Here is a 17,297-nt window from a genome sequence, read left to right as displayed (position 1 = left end):
TGAAACCTGAACCCGTTCTGCTGCTCAGACGGAATGTGTTTGCAGTCTTTTGTGTACAAACGCTCCCTCACCCAAGAAGGAATTAATATATTTGGGATTTATAGGGATATATTCGGCATTTCTTTAAATCCCTAACTCGCGCATTCCCTATTACAACTCTTAAGCTAGAAACATACTTGACGCAAGTATGCAGGTGCAAATGCTGTGCCAAAGCGTTGTCCCTTGAACACACTTAGCGTGTGTTCTTGCGTTGTTGGGCAGTAACAAATCTTGGTTTTTAAGGGGACAATACAGTTACCTAAAGGCAAGGGTATACTTAATTTTTCCGGGTGCCGTTACGTCTTGCGCATTGTTGATATTTACTCTTTAGTACTGTACATGGTTTAAACTCTTTTGACTGTGAGCCCACGTGGACATGTTCGACGCATGCCCACTTTGACTGTTTTGCGATACGCATTAGTACAGTCAACGCTTGGTGCATACGTAGACAGTGCGCACAGACTGTGCTGATTACGAACTTTCCGTCACACGAACTGTGCGTGAGACGTAGCGGCATGCAGAAAACGTAAGTATTCTTTCGCCTTAACTTTAACTAACATGCTCAACAAGATTCTCTACAGACTGTTGTGTCGTTATAAAACTAGTTCATTTAAAAGAAAACTGACTGTAGAAATTTACACTAATGTAGATCCGTGGCCATCCTCACTATCCGAGCAAAATCCCAGGCGAGGGGCACCTGTCCCGGCTCAGACGCTTAACTATCCTTTAGACCCAGTGAATGACAGCTGTGGTCTTCTGTCACACGCAGAGGCTATTTATAGCACACCACCGGAGCCACTTTAACGAGCACTCCGAGACGGGAGGGGGGGAACAGAGAGAGAAAGGGAAAATGCAGTCTGGCTCCCGATGGGACTCTGGACTCCAAACCAAAACATTGCTTTGCATTTTGGCTCCACTCCAAGCATGGAAAGGGCGTAAGTTTGGTCTTCAGTACTAGAGAGCTGAATGTTTAAGTGAGCACGTGCATGAGTCTGGCTCTGTGACATGGGTCATAAAGGAGCGAGCTGCCCCGTAAAGTGAGAAAAAGAAAAAGGGGAGGGATGATCCCTACTCTTGCCTGCCTCATGGTTAGCACCTGCTGTGTCTGGCAGTGCGTGTCTGTGTTTACTTTTGGACCTGAGTGACCTCAGTGCTACCCATGCTGAATCTCAATCAGAGCCGCGGATACACTGCACAGTGCTGGCCTGGGAAACCCTGCTTATTCATTGACAGCAAGAGATTTCAGTACTTCCAAAACATAGACAGGGCCTGAAATGTATCCACTTTGGTGGGAATAAAACTTGTAGAACAACAATCTCACCTAAAGCTCACAGGGATCATAAAAATGTAAAACTAACATACCCCTTACATCTCTTTTTGAGTTTCACTGAAGAAAGAAAGCCATACAGATTTGCAACAACATAAATGTGAGTAATAGTGACAGGATTTTCATTTTTGGGCGAAAATGCATTGAAAATCCTGAGAGAGAACCTTGCTGTTAAATGGATTGTGATGTATATTGAAAACATATGTATATTAAAGATAGATAATATAGTTTCTTAGTATTTTATATTATTATTTATGTATGTTATTGAAACTGACTGATTCCCATGGAAGAGAAAAGACCTTTAAATGTCAGATGGAGATGTAACAGGTGTTTTAAGCATTTCTTCACCATGCAGCTGAGTAGTTCTGGTAGCCTTAGTCAAAACATCTTTGCTGTTTCTGCCTTTCTTGTCAAAGGTGCTGTATTATGAGGGAGCGCCCACAATATGAAAGGCAGCAAACTATCGTGCCAACTAGGGATGGGCATGAGTACTCGGATACTCGGATACGGCAGCAATGATTGATCATGAAAACGATGATTGACGGTGATCGTGCATGATGTGACTTTTCACTTAATTCGAAATTCAGTGACAATTACATGACAACACAAACGTGTCAAAGAGGGAGCTTATTTTTAATTTTGAGATTGATGACGTTGTGATTTTGAGGGGTTCATTGATTGTCAGAGACGTCTCATCGCAACCAAACTGATATACGACGCTGCAATGCTATCATTACGATAATCAAATGAGAGTGTAATTTTGCCTTTGCTTACCGATGTCTCCCTCCAACATGGCAGCAGGGGCATATCTGACGACGTAATCGAATACTATCTATATCTACGTTGCCATTCTTCGTTGCTGTGACAATGAGTTGCTGTTTTAGAGTTTAACGCTTAAACTCTAAAACAACCATAAAAACACCTATTTTAAACAACTTAACAGCTCAAATACTACATGAGTTTAGAGATGCACTGATTTATCGGCTGCCGATGTTTATCGGCCAATAATTGACCAAAATAAAACCATCAGCAAATCGGTTTTAAGCATGAAAGCCTGATGGTTTATTTTAGGGCTGCAACAAACGATTATTTTGATCTTCGATTATTTCTTCGATTAATCAGTTAATCTGACAAAATCCAAAATGTTATTTCCTGTATTTTATTAAAATATGATTTTATTTTTAAAACAAATTATAAAGGGCGTATGGATTTGGTTCAATTTACAGTAATGACTTCATGATTCTTTACTCTGACAAAAGCTGAATTATGAAACGTTAAGTTTGAATGTATTATTATTACTTATAATTATTATTATATACAGTTCCTTCCTTTACTTGTAAAACTCAAAAAGTACTGTTCATTAAAGAGTACGTTGATTCATCAGGGATGGAGTGGGACACAAAAGCCCAGCAGAGGCCAATAGTGACTATAGAAATATTAATAATTCTGCCCAGCTGAAAAATACATAATTATATTACATACATATGCTTGTTCACAGTCTCTGATTGCATATATTTAATTATTTTAAATGAATATTGTACATTTTAAAATAGTATTGTCACTGATTACGTTTCTAAACTATTCTTATCAAAAAACACGTTTATCCATTAAAATAATGTTTGCATTAGGATAAATTTACTGGTGAGATCAGACATTACATTTGGGATGATCAGGAGGACAATAAACTATCAGGACCCTTAGTATTATTATGCATTATGTTCAGCACTATACTCCGTTTAATACAGTACAAACATCTGGAAACGCAGCGCAAATTCACTCTCGTGATGAAAATGGTGTTGTTGCACATTGTATTATATGAGGAGAAATCATCTAAAACACTTTAAAGAACAGAACACCTTGACCTCTGAGACATCACTGTGATATCCAAAGCTGCACAATTGATTACATTGAAACTGAAATCGCGAGTTTAATCAAAGTGAAAACACTCCCTTTCTCCATTTTGATCAACATGGATGCGCACGCTCACTTGTTCAGTGAAGTTCAACGGAGACTCACATGTGGTTAAAAACAAACAGTTTTGTGAAATACACTGAAATTCACGCCTGATTTTGAATTCGTAATAGGTATACATTGACGGCGAAAAGTTTGAACGTTATTATTGGACATTATTCCAAACTTCTGGCCGCCAGTGTACATTATAAAACATAGAAAATAGCAGTAAAATGTTAGTGATGTGCTGGAGAGGAACGTTAAACAGCACAATCTTTTTGCAATCGCTCCACATTAAACTGTATACTTATTGTGATCTTCTTTGAAGAGTTTATAAAAAGCTCTCCTGTGCTGGACAACATTGCGTCGTGTCTTTTCCACTTCAGCTGGTCTCCGTTGATTTTCAGATGAGTTTCATCTAGGGATGCACCGATACCACTTTTTCTCTTCTGACTCCGATATCAGAAATCTCAGTAGTATCGGCCGATCCCGATCCGATACCAGTGTTGTTTTTTTGCATAATCAGTTTAGAATATCTTTATTGTGAGATACTAATTGTGAGTACTCTTTAATGTGTAAAGAAACACAAACCTCTAACTACACATTATTTCAATATAAACGTAGTAGCTTATTAAGAAACACTTGATTATTAACTAGTATACTGGATAATGTAGCAGCAAAATTAACAGGAATTCCAGTCATCAAGTCTTCAGTAGAAAAGAAACCAGTTTCCTTTGCAAACATGTTTCAACTTGTATCTGGACTTTAAAGGATTCAGATCTCTCTCTTGTTCAGTTTAGTTGTAAGACATCAGTCCACTTTTCATTCACACACTTATTTTCTGGAACACATTCAACTAAAATATTGTTATAAATGGTAAACAAATAATAATGATTATAATAGTAAATTATTATTATCATTGACTTAGAAATTTGAATACAACAGTAATATATTCAATCATGCACCTTTAACTTTAAAACCTTTTATTTTGACATTCTGATCTCTTCAGGAAGTCCTGTATGTGTCTGTTTGTAGGCAAGTTCACAGTAGTTTAATTCACTTCTTATTCAGATTCTGGTAAAATGCTCCTCCGGTGCCGTTCTAAATGCATATTATAAGTGTACCGAACTATTGAGCATCAACATCTGAGATGCTGTTCATGAGTAGCGCTCAAATATTGCACACCGCTGTGAAGGATAAAAATATCCGCGAGTGCATCACCAGCGTGTGTGTGAGTTTGTGTCAACAGAGCAGCAGCATTCACTAACGCGCTGGCGCTGTGCATACTATATATTTACTTATTAAACACAGTCTTTTGAGATTCACAGAGCTATCACACGTCTTCAAGTGACTGGATAAAATACACGAGTCATATGAACTGCTTTAATGCTGTTTTTATGGTTCTTTTATGTCATTTTTGGAGCTTGACAGTAATGAACATGACTAACACACAGTATCGGATTTGGATCGGGCTCGTCGGACCGATACCCGACCCGTCTAAAAGCGTCAGTATCGGAGCCGATACCGATCCAGGTGCAGATCGGTGTCATCATGCAACAGTTTTCACTGGGCTTTAAAGTGACGTCACTGACTGAACTCCTCCATGCTCAACACAGATATCCAACTAATCAATTAAATGAGTTGTTAATGATTTCCTTAATCGATAATTATCGATTTTATCGATTAGGTGTTGCAGCCCTAGTTTATTTCTAATTCATTATAATCACACTTTCAAATGCACAATCCAGAAATAATGATATCCACAGAATGTAGAAGGGTTGGCACTCCTAAGAACATGTAATATTTCATTTAGAATAATTCTCGTTCTCACATTAAGGAAAAAACGTTGTTACAGATCTGACAGATGTGAAGGTTGCACTTTCCTATACGTGATGAGGCAAAACCATCTAAAACGCTTTGAAACCAGCAAACTTTGACTTCTTAGACATTGGTATGGTATCCATTAAGGCTGCACTATTGACTGAGTTAAGATTGAACTCGTAACGTGGTATTGCGCGATTACTTAACCTTGAAAGCTTAAAAATAGACTGCATTCAGAGATTCAGTCAGCATTGTGGAAGCAAGCAGCTTCATCTAGTGATGTGTATGGCATTATCCGTTATAAAAAAATCAACCCTGAATCGGTTTTAGAGTTCTTATCAAAAATAAATGTAAAAAAAAAGATGTGCTCTTACGTTAATGAATGAATAGAATACAACAGGCATACTGTTTTACTTAGACTAGAAGCTGTTTATTTGTATACAGCATAGAGTTACAATGCATAGAGATGCGTATTTGCTGAGATAATCTTCATAATGGAGCACGTCTGACATGTTGAGAAGTTGAAGGGAAGTCGGCACTCGGGCGGCTGCTCCCAGCTCCTAGTGTCTGCATTATTTAACCTCTGTCAGTGCAGCTCATACAAAGATGCAACTTATCTGTGTTTTTTCTTTCATTTTGGCTCTTTCTATGTGTTCAACAGACACAGTCCATGTTCAATGGAAATGATTTATTTTTAGAACAATGAAAAGCTTGTATTGAACTTGAATATTCATTTAATTTGGTCGATATATTTAATTTGAGGTGTATGAAAATGAGGCTGCGGTGTTGATCATTCAGCTGATGATACATTGTCCACAGGAGATCTGTGGGAAGATATATTTTCAAAGAAACTCTGGAAAACTTGGCTTGTGGAAAATTATATATGACCTAGGATTTAAGATTTCAAATCATTCTTTTCATTTGCATCAAATTAAATATGGCATCTACTCTGACTTGGGTCTGTTAGAAACTCAAAAGTGTTCTTGGTGTTAAGAATTGGCTGATGAGTAGCAGTCGCTGTACACTTAATTTATCTTTCTCTCCTCAGAGTTGGGCTCACTTTCCTGGGATGACCTGGAGAATGATCTTCCAGATGAGCTGATTCCTAACGGAGGAGACCTGGGGTTGATGTCCATGCCCTCTAACGGAGGTGCTACAGGTGCAGGCGGTCATGGTCCCATGGTACCCGACGCTGCTGCCAAGCACAAGCAGCTCTCGGAGCTCCTACGGCCGGGAAGCAGCGGCAACCTCACTGCTGGGCTGAACTCGGCCAGTCCACAGCCTGGGGGCATGGCAGCTCAGCTGGGCGGGCTGGGAAAAAGTCCCCTGGGCCAGGGTTCCCCTTCCCACCCCTCACAAACACAGAAACCAGGTGGTGTTCCTGGAACACAGGGCAATAACGCCGGCCCAGCTGGCATAGGACTCAGCACAGGATTTAACCAGACCATGCTTAACAGCGCCCAGTCACACGGGATGATGGGACAGAACGCGGGCACTCAGCAGGGTCAGTTGGTCAATGGAACTCTTGGGTCTGTAGGCCGCGGCCGGGGTGCAGCGGGGATGCAGTACCAGGGTGGCGCCATGCAAATGGCACCTTCTGTAGGGGCAGGAGCAGTGGGGGCAACAGCACAAGGAGGAGCTGGCAGTGTCCTGGCAGAGACTCTCACACAGGGGGCACAGCAGATGGGCATCAACGCTCAACAGGCCGGCAACATCAACAAGGTTAGATGAGCGGTTTCCTTTTCTGTGAGCTTCTCGTGTAGGAGCTTGCATTTTTTAGACCCTGTGTCAGTATAAAAAGAATGTCAACTTTTAAAAACGTGTTTCAAGACACCTGCGTTCTGTTATTATTTGAAGCGCAAGAATGCTTTAGGTCTGAATGGCCTCTAAGGCAAGCCACTACTACTGCTCATACTAAGGGGATAATTCGATTAGATTAGGGTTAGGGATTTGAACAAAACCTTAAGTATTAAAGTTGGCCCTTAATTTGTATCGCACCATTTAGGGTTGGGCGATCTTCTCCATAGTCACATCGTCCTATCGCCGGAGAGGGTTTGCGATGTTCACGTTCAAACCGATGATCACGGGTATTACTGCTGGTTGGACGCTAGGTGGTACTATGGGGTAATTTTCATTAAGCAGGGTTAGGGTTAAGCTGACACAATAAAGCAAGACACCTTGATTTCAAACTTTGAACTTTATTTTTTATTTATTTTAACTAAAAATTCAAATGAAACTGGAAGTGGTTGTTCAACTATTTGAAAGATGGTTTTACAACAGTTGACAACCGGTTGGGTATTTTGTTATCTGGGAAAATACATTGTGTGTGAATAAATTTGTTTTGTTCCCTCCTTCACGATATATATCGCAATATCCAATTACATCGGCCACAGGGCTGAAAAGATTAGTCGACGTTATCGACAACATCGACAATAAAAAATTGTCGACAAAAATTTTCATTGTCGAGTAGTCGTTTGATCATAACGTAACATAAGATCATATGAAACTCTAATGATTGCACACAAGAGCAGTACTGCAGTTCACGCCTGACTGAGGAGAGGAAGAATTACACATCTCACAGTCCAGATGCACTCTAAACTTTCCAAACAGCTTCAGCTGATGTAAATCACAAAGGAAATTATAAAAAATACCAAACAAGTAAATACAGAAGCACTCTCATTGTGGAATAATGCTGCACTGCTGAAGCAAAACTTATGTGTTGAGTGTCTTTAAAGGAAACACCCCGGCGTTACATCTTTAATGCAGTTATATTGAATGCATTATAGCTTTAATAAAGTTCAAATAATACGGAAACTGGCACTTCTCTGTGCGGTCAGCGCCTCTTCTATGAGTTGCGCGAAGTGTCCAGATCTAAGGGGGTGAGATTGAAACTGCACCCGGCTGAGGTACACTCTGTTGTGGGGAAGCTCGTCCCTCGAGCGCACACACTTAATGCAGCTAGATTATAACATGATGACTCGAGACTTATTGAATTATAATATATGTGTCACTGTGCATTTCTCATCTTGAAGAAAATTGGCAATACGCAACTTTATTAATAAGAGAGATGGGTTTTTTTTTTTTTTAAGTTAAAGATGGATTGAAGTGAACAGAAAGGTGAGAGAGTGTCGTCTTCGCCCCATTATACACCGCAACAAAATATGTTTTTTATTTGTTTTTGTTTTGGCTTGTTTTCCAATATAAATATCTAAAAATTCTTTAAAAAATGATGCACTCACCCGAGAAGCAGCATATCAGATATTTAGACTTGCTTTTAGAGAACAGATCTTGAATAGAAGTATATTTAGTCTTTACTGCACTCGCAGAAGTACCAAGTGAAAAAATACATTTATATTTATGATACATTCTCTGAAAGCAAGTCTAAATATCTTATATGTTGCTTCTCAAGTAAATGTATCTTGTTTTAAGGATTTTAGACAATTTTAAATGGAAAACAAGACAAAACACTTGATAACAATTGTATTTTTTTTTTTTTTTTGCAGTGAATTTCTTTACTGAATTAAACTTAATAAAAGCTATTTTTTCCTTTAATTCGGTGAATGTCATTTAGAGGTATTGCTAAAAGATGATTTTGTCCTCTTTATTGGTAGTAAGCACATTTAATACAACATTTTAAGTCGGGCACAAGCTGAATAATTGGTTAAGAGCTAATGATTAATCGTTGCAATAATCGCCCGAATAGTCGAATAATCGTTCTAATAATCGTTAGATTAATCGATTATCAAAATAATCATTAGTTGCAGCCCTAATCGGCAACCTCCCGACTGAGGGATCGGTGAATATTCTTGCTTTAGTGATTTTGCATTCAAAATTAAATTAATTTATTTAAAAATCTAAAAACTTAAATCAAATACATTTCTAAATTCAAATTGCACTCCAAATGAAACAAAAAAGCAAATAAAATAATAAAGTGATAAAAGAATAAAATATATATAAGTAACCACCTTTCCATTTACCGTCAGGCAAGTATCCGTCTAAACATGCAGGTGGAAAATGACTTACACAAATGAAGACATAAAAACAATTATAATGATGATAATAATCACTGAAATATAACTCATGGTTGGAGGTGTTTTTGTATTATTTTATGTTTAATCACAGATGTATAGGCTGCAGAGTTGCGTTCACAATGAACTGTTCTGTGGAAATAAAGTGAACTGAACTCAAAACACCTCCTGAGATGAGATGTCTGAGGTCATTTCCAGCACTCATAGATGATACTGTTCTTGCAACAAAATTCAGAAGACAGAAACAAAGAAAGAGTGAGAATCTTTTACATGCGTGTGCTCCACGAGACCGCACACCTCCGTATCAGCGCGTCATACAAATCAAAAAATCAAATCACATTTATTGTCACACAGCCATATACACAAGTGCAATGGTGTGTGAAATTCGTGGGTACAGTTTCCGATCAACATAGCAGTCGTGACAGTGATGAGACATATACCAATTTACAATAACATCAAATTAACACAGCACAATTTAAACATCTGATATACACATAATTACACTCAACAATATACAAATAATAACATACACTGTACAGTATATAATACGCTCAATATAGATACACATTATACAATAAAAAAGTATATATAGTATATATAAATGTACAGTAGGTTGTATTGTACTGTATTGACATTCAGGCTGTCAGTTGATAGTAAGTTGTTAAGAGAGAATATAATATAATATAATATAATTTATGACAGTCCGGTGTGAGATATAAGAGTAAGAGTAATAAAGTGCAGTGCTGATGTATTTTGATCGTGGGAGATCAAGAGTTCAGAAGTCTGATTGCTTGGGGGAAGAAGCTATCATGGAGTCGGCTGGTGCGGGTCCTGATGCTGCGATACCGCCTGCCTGATGGTAGCAGTGAGAACAGCCCATGACTCGGGTGGCTGGAGTCTCTGATGATCCTCCGAGCTTTTTTCACACACCGCCTTGTATTTATTTCCTGGAGGGAGGGAAGCTCACCTCCAATGATGTGTCTGGCAGTTCGCACCACCCTTTGCTGTGCTTTGCGGTTGTTGGCGGTGCTACTGCCGTACCAGGCAGAGATGCAGCCATACAGGATGCTCTCTACAGTGCAGGTGTAGAACCGTGTGAGGATGTGGCGTTTCATTCCAAACTTCCTCAGCCGTCTCAGGAAGAAGAGGCGCTGATGAGCCTTCTTCACAACGACTTCAGTGTGGACGGACCATGTGAGTTCCTCAGTGATGTGGACACCCAGGAACTTGAAGCTGCTGACTCACATGCGCATAGACGGCTTTTCTGTCATCTGTTCTTAATAATATAATAAAGTGTGTTTCTTCAAGCGCGTGTCTGTGTGTCTACGGGCAAATTATTTGTAATATTAATTTGATAATAATAGTCTAATAATAATAATAATAATTTAATAGATTAATGGGAAAACGAGTAAAATATCGTCTTGACATGGTCAAAGGCATCAGCTATTGGCGATCACTCTGACCATCGTCGATCCCTGAGATCATCTTGTATCGGCACAACCCAATGTGCATTTCTCTCTATAAATTAGCATAATGTTCAGACAGTCTCCTTGCTGGTTTTTCCGACACATTCAGAGTCATTACCGCTTTTGCCAGTGTCGCTATGGCTCGCTTTGTGCGTGCACTTGTAAAATGTATATTTTAAAGGCTCATTATTACGGTTTAGTATTTCTGTGTAATGTAGAACAGTGTTAGCAATGTTACTGATAACATTCTCAGCCCTGGAACTCAAACCATTTTCTGAAGCTTTCCTTGTCTTTTGTTTTCAAAAGACGCGGCTCACATCATCTTCACAGATCTTAAGTGCAGGTTGAGTAGCAGGAGGGGGGTTACAGGAGGTATTGGTGTTTGTGTGAAGTGAAGGTCAGAGTGGGTGTGGGGTGTGAGATTGGGCCTTTTAAATCTACAGTAGAACACATTCAGGTCGTCATCCAGTTGTTGGTCCACCACAGGGTTGGGGGTAGGAGTCCTGTTATTCAAGTTGTTTCATGCCACTCCACGTTCGTGCAGGGTCGTTAGCTGAAAACTTGTTTTTCAGCTTCTCAGAGTATCTTCTTTAAGCCACTCTGATTCCCTTATTCAGTGTGTTCCTGGCCTGATTGTACAAGACTTTATCCCCAACTCTGTAAGCATCCTCTTTGGCCTGACGAAGCTGCCTGAGTTCTGCTGTAAACCATGGTTTGTCGTTGTTGAACTTTAAATAAGTCCTAGTAGGAATGCACATATCCTCACAGAAACTGATATATGATGTAACAGTATCTGTGAGCTTGTCCAGGTCTGTGGCTGCAGCCTCAAAAACACTCCAATCCATGCAGTCGAAGCAGGCTTGTAGTTCCAGCTCTGCTTCATTGGTCCATCTCTTTACAGTCCTTCCTACAGGTTTAACAGATTTTAATTTCTGCCAGTAGGTTGGAAGATGATGAACCAGAGAGTGATCAGAGAGTCCTAAAGCTGTTCTAGGAACAGAGCGATATGCATCCTTTATTGTTGTGTAACAATGATCCAGTATATTTCTGTCTCTGGTGGGGCATGTAATGTGCTGTTTGTATTTGGGCAGTTCATGTGTGAGATTTGCTTTGTTAAAATCCCCAAGAATAATAATAACTGAGTCCGGGTATTGTTGTTCTGTGTCTGTGATCTGATCAGCCAGCTGTTGCAGTGCTGTGTTTGGCACGATATACACACTCACTGGAATAAACGAGGAAAACTCCCACGGCGAGTAGAAAGGTAATTACAGTTAATAAAGAACACTTCCAAATTAGGACAGCACATCCTCTTTAACGTTGTTACATCTGTACACCAACCTTCACTGATGTAAAAGCATGTTCCAACACCTCTCGTTTTCCCCGTTAACTCCGCGATGTGATCCGATCTGAACAGCTGAAAGCCCAGCAGATGTAACGCACTGTCCGGAATGGCTTTACTCAGCCAGGTTTATGTGAAGCACAAGGCAGCAGAGGTTGAAAAGTCCTTGTTTGTGTGGGTGAGGAGATGTAGTTCGTCCGTTTTGTTAGGATGAGAGCAGAGATTCGCTAGATGAATGTTCGGCAGCGTTGTTCGAAAGCCCCGCTGACGGAGTTTGACCAGCGCACCAGCTCGTCTCCCTCGCCTGCGTCTCTTGAACAATAAAGCTGCGCCTCCAACTAAAATGTCCAGCAAAACGTCTGAATATTCAAAAACCGGGAAAAGACTGTCTGGTATAAGCTGTCGAATGTTCAGCAGTTTGTCTCTGGTAAAACTGACTGGATAAGGATTACTAAACACAGGACAAACAAACAAAAACAACAAAACAATAGGAGCGCTCCACACCGAGGTGGCCATCATGATGTATCGATCCATACGTTTTCAGTCAATAATCCATCTACCACAGAGACTGTTCAGAGAAACAAGCATTGGACATTATCACATTTGCATAGTGCATAGGTGAGATGTGATTATACATAAACAATAGCACTTTTGATTGAGAGCTTTTCCTTTGCCTTTCTGGAGTTATCGCAAGCCTTTAAACAAAATGGGAGTTTAAGAGCATTCTGGCACGCAACTGTTCTTTCAACGCAAGCATTTCAGTCCAGTAAAAAACACAAGTGCAGCGATGAGTCATGCAATCAAAAAATGAGTCTGCTAAGCACAACTCCAGACAGGGAACAATAATATAGGTCTCTGTCTGATCCTACTCTTACAGACCCAACTCTAGGGCTCTGAGAGAAAAGTACAGCCAGATTTACACACTCACTAGACACCTTCCAGAGTTCTTAAGACAACATGAAATTAAAATGAACCCCATTTACTTTAATTCATTTCCCTAGGCTTACTGTATATGGTTCATCAGTGCATGTCACACAAAAAGAGTTTCATAGTCTTTCACTAAAATGTAAAAAATGTCTCTACCTTCATAGGGCTAGATATCGATACAGATTTCCATATTTGATCTGATTCTGATACAATTTGTTTGAGATTCAGTTCGTTATTTTTTATTTATAGTATCAAGAAATGATCTCTTAACAAACACTGTGAATTACACCGGGAACTTGGAATGCTCGGCTCGATCGGCCACGATCATAATTTGGCCAATCGCATAAATCGATCACACAAGTCGCAAAAGACTCACGGCTACTTTAAGACTTGACAGTGTGAAGCCCATGTGCAGCTCAGTCTGAGCAGCGCAGTAATATGAGATGATGATACATTTTATCATATCACTATTCTGATTGCAAATTGTAAACTTGAATCACATTACAGAGCAAATAAACAGTCAGCGATTGTTCTGAATTCTCATGGTAAACGAGTGATGGAGGTTTGTGCTTTTTCAATTAACACCGTGATTTAATATGTAACATACATACCAACACATGATTTGTAGACCTATGCTGACTGCGCCCTCTGTTGTTCAAACTTTTGTTGTTCAAAGATGTTTAAATTGGTTAAATTGAACTCTATATCGCGATAAATTTTTGTAATCCCACTATGCATACCGTCGAATTTTTGTATTATGATATATCATGGCACGATATATCATTACACCCCTACTAGCAACTATCTAGAAACCATTCAGAACACCTTAGCAACCATTTAAAACACCCTAGCAACAATTTAGAAACCATTCAGAACACTCTAGCAACCATCCAGAACATCTTAGCAACCATCTAGAAACCATTCAGAACACCCTAGCAACCACCATTAACTATCAAAATCCTCGAAAGAGCTTGGTGTGAATCTAAGCAAAAAGCGTGTGCCTTACAGCCCTTCACATGCTCTTTAGGAGCTGCTCTGGGTGACGTCCACGTGCAGCTCAGTGAGATGGTCAGAGTTCAACTAAAGGAGACACACACTTTAAATGTTCTTAGCATTTTTTTTTTCGCTTAAAATTCCGTTATTTGAACAGTAACGATTGGAATTTGAAGTGCACGATAATCCAGACTTATTTTTTCATTTTTACTGACAAAACAAAGACTGCACAGGCACAGAAAATATTATAAACCAGCTAAAATGCAACATTTTCTAAAGACATTGCAAATGGTGCATGTCCATGCAAATCTCGCTGTCATGATACGTAGCTTCTGATGCATTGATATAGTTTGGTGGGTGATTGGCTGGGTATTGCGAGGGTATTCTGTGAAGCCCAATTCAAAAAAGCCTACCCACATGTCTCTATGCAATTGTGGGCCCTAGAAATGCAATGTAAATCTATAGGGATTTTTCAGCCCATTTTATTGTCCACCAGGTGAAAATCATAAGTCTGATAGCATAAATAAAAATAAAAGCACACCTCCCAACAAGAGGTATAATTTAAGTGTTGCACAAATGGTGCTAGGGTTGTGTCGATAGAAGATGATCTTGGGGATCGACGATGGTCAGAGTGATCACCAATAGCTGATGCCTTTGACCATGTCAAGACGATATTTGGCTCGTTTTCCCATTAATCTATTAAATTATTATTATTACTATTATTAGGCTATTATTATCATAGACACACAGACACGCACTTGAAGAAACACTTTATTATATTATGAAGAACAGATGACAGAAAAGCCGTCAATGCGCATGTATGACGCGCTGATACGGAGGTGTGCAGTCTCGTGGAGCACACGCATGTAAAAGATTCTCACTCTTTCTTTGTTTCTGTCTTCTGAATTTTGTTGCAAGAACAGTATCATCTATGAGTGCTGGAAATGACCTCAGACATCTCATCTCAGGAGGTGTTTTGAGTTCAGTTCACTTTATTTCCACAGAACAGTTCATTGTGAACGCAACTCTGCAGCCTATACATCTGTGATTAAACATAAAATAATACAAAAACACCTCCAACCATGAGTTATATTTCAGTGATTATTATCATCATTATAATTGTTTTTATGTCTTCATTTGTGTAAGTCATTTTCCACCTGCATGTTTAGACGGATACTTGCCTGACGGTAAATGGAAAGGTGGTTATATAGATATATAATTTTTTTGATCACTTTGTTATTTTAATTGCTTTTTTGTTTCGTTTGGAGTGCAATTTGAATTTAGAAATGTATTTGATTTAAGTTTTTAGATTTTTAAATAAATTAATTTAATTTTCAATGCAAAATCACTAAAGCAAGAATATTCACCGATCCCTCAGTCGGGGGTTTTCGATGTAATTGGATATTGCGATATATATTGTGAAGGAGGGAACAAAACGAATTCATTCACACACATGATGTATTTTCCCAGACAACGAATTACCCGACCGGTAGAGAATGAAGTAGGTCAGTTTCCAAAGAGATGTTGCCCTTCACAACTGTTTTAAAAACATCTTTCAAAAAGTTGAACAACACACATTTTAATTGCACTTATTTTTTTTCTCCAGTTTTATTTGAATTTTTCGTTAAAATAAATACAAAATAAAGTTGAAAGATTAAAATCAAGGTGTCTTGCTTTATTGTGTCAGCTTAACCCTAACCCTGCTTAATGAAAATTACCCAGAGCACCACCTAGCGTCCAACCAGCGGCAATACCCGTGTTCGTCGTTTTTATTTGGAGTTTTTTCTGCGACCAACCGACCAATCATAACTTGGTCGACCAAGACTCTTCTCATCGACTAACCTTTGGTCGACTATCGGGTCATGCTTTTTCGGTATACATTGACAGAATTTCAGAGTTTTGTACAGGGTCCTAAATAAAATTTTTGCAAGGCAGTTTTGTTTTTCTTTTTTTTTTTTTTTTTTTTTTTTTTTTTTGTCAATGCCAGAAGAATTTACATTTTTTTAATGGGCAATATAGACTAAAAAACTTTTAGTGCAAAAGCATTTTCACTTTAAAAAAAAAAAAAAAAAAACTTTTTTTCACTCTAGCTAGTAGACAAAGATAAAACTTTTGACTTTTTTAAATATTAGTCCTGTAATCCTTGATAAACATCTTATTGTAATTTTACCACTGAGGAAAACATTTAGATGTTGTGACAGTCACTGATGTAGATGAGGTTTGAGAGTCTTTTGATTTGAATAAATGAGGTTCAGACTATGATTAGGCACCATTCCACTATTGGGCCAAATATTTTCTCATTGCCATTGCGGTAACCGGTATCAATATACAGGCACAGTTATGGTCTCTTTTTCCTTAGTTGTACTGTGAAATCAGGATTAGAATGGACTGACTGAGCAAGTGACCAATCATGAGTCGCCATGTCATTAAAGGCCTTCCACCAGCAATGTTCTCTGTCCTAAGTATGGTTAGCTAACCGTACTTAGAAATCCATGCTGAGAACGGGGAAAAAAAAACAACAAAAAAACTTCTATTTCAGAGCAAATACATAATTATTGTGATATATAGTAGTGGCCAAAAATATTTGCACCCAAGGTAAATATGAGCAAAGAAGGCTGTGGAAAAAAATCTGCATTGTTAATCCTTTTGATATTTCATTAAATAAATGCACATAAATCCAACCTTTAATTGAAGTAAAAAAATTGAAAGAGGGGAAATATCTAATTAAATAAATATTTTTCTCCAAAACACGTTGGCCACAATTATTGGCACCCCTAGAAATTCTTATGAGTAAAATATATCTGAAATATATTCCCATTCATATTTTACATTAGTGCACCTGGGTGACTAGGATGAAATTGTTCAGTCATGACTTCCTGTTTCACAGGGATATAAATATGAGGTAACACACAGGCCAAATTCCCTTAATCATCAATCACAGTGTTAGACTAAAGAATGTAGTTCTGATGTGTGGCAAAAGGTTGTCGAGCTTCACAAAATGGGAAGTGGCTATAAGAAAATAGTCAAAGCATTGAAAATGCCCATTTCCAGCATCAGGGCAATAATTAACAAGTGCCAATCAACTGGAGATCTTAAGAATCGGCTTGGAAAAGGACACATGTCTATATTGTCTCCACACACAGTGAGAAGGATGTTCAAGTGGCCAAAGAATCTCCAAGGATCACAGCTGGAGAATGGCAGAAATTAGTTGGTCTCAAAAATATCAGACATCACCACAAGTTGTTTGGGAGGGTTTCAAGAAAAAAGCCTCTGCTCTCATCCAACAACAAACTCAAGCGTCTTCAGTTTGCCAGACACTACTGGAACTTCAAATGCGACCGGGTTCTATGGTCAGATGAAACAAAACAAAAAAGAGCTTTTTGGCAGCAAACACCAGAGATGGGTTT

At 38.8% G+C, this 17,297-nt stretch overlaps 1 protein-coding gene across 4 annotated transcripts in view; it reads left to right on the top strand.

Moving 5' to 3' along the window:
• LOC127438522 (histone lysine acetyltransferase CREBBP-like) overlaps positions 1-17,297 on the top strand; it is an 81,316-nt gene that overhangs the window by 12,503 nt on the left and 51,516 nt on the right. For all 4 annotated transcript variants that reach the window (XM_051694164.1, XM_051694165.1, XM_051694163.1 and 1 more), the window contains exon 2: positions 6,186-6,859. In XM_051694164.1, coding sequence (XP_051550124.1) covers positions 6,186-6,859 — 674 coding nt within the window. The remainder of the gene's footprint in view (positions 1-6,185; positions 6,860-17,297) is intronic.

This window comes from Myxocyprinus asiaticus, chromosome 49 (assembly GCF_019703515.2).
Source record: "Myxocyprinus asiaticus isolate MX2 ecotype Aquarium Trade chromosome 49, UBuf_Myxa_2, whole genome shotgun sequence".
In the NCBI taxonomy this organism is placed as follows: domain Eukaryota; kingdom Metazoa; phylum Chordata; class Actinopteri; order Cypriniformes; family Catostomidae; genus Myxocyprinus; species Myxocyprinus asiaticus.
The sequence above is the reverse complement of the archived record's forward strand: the minus strand, read 5'-3'. Positions and strand labels throughout refer to the sequence as shown.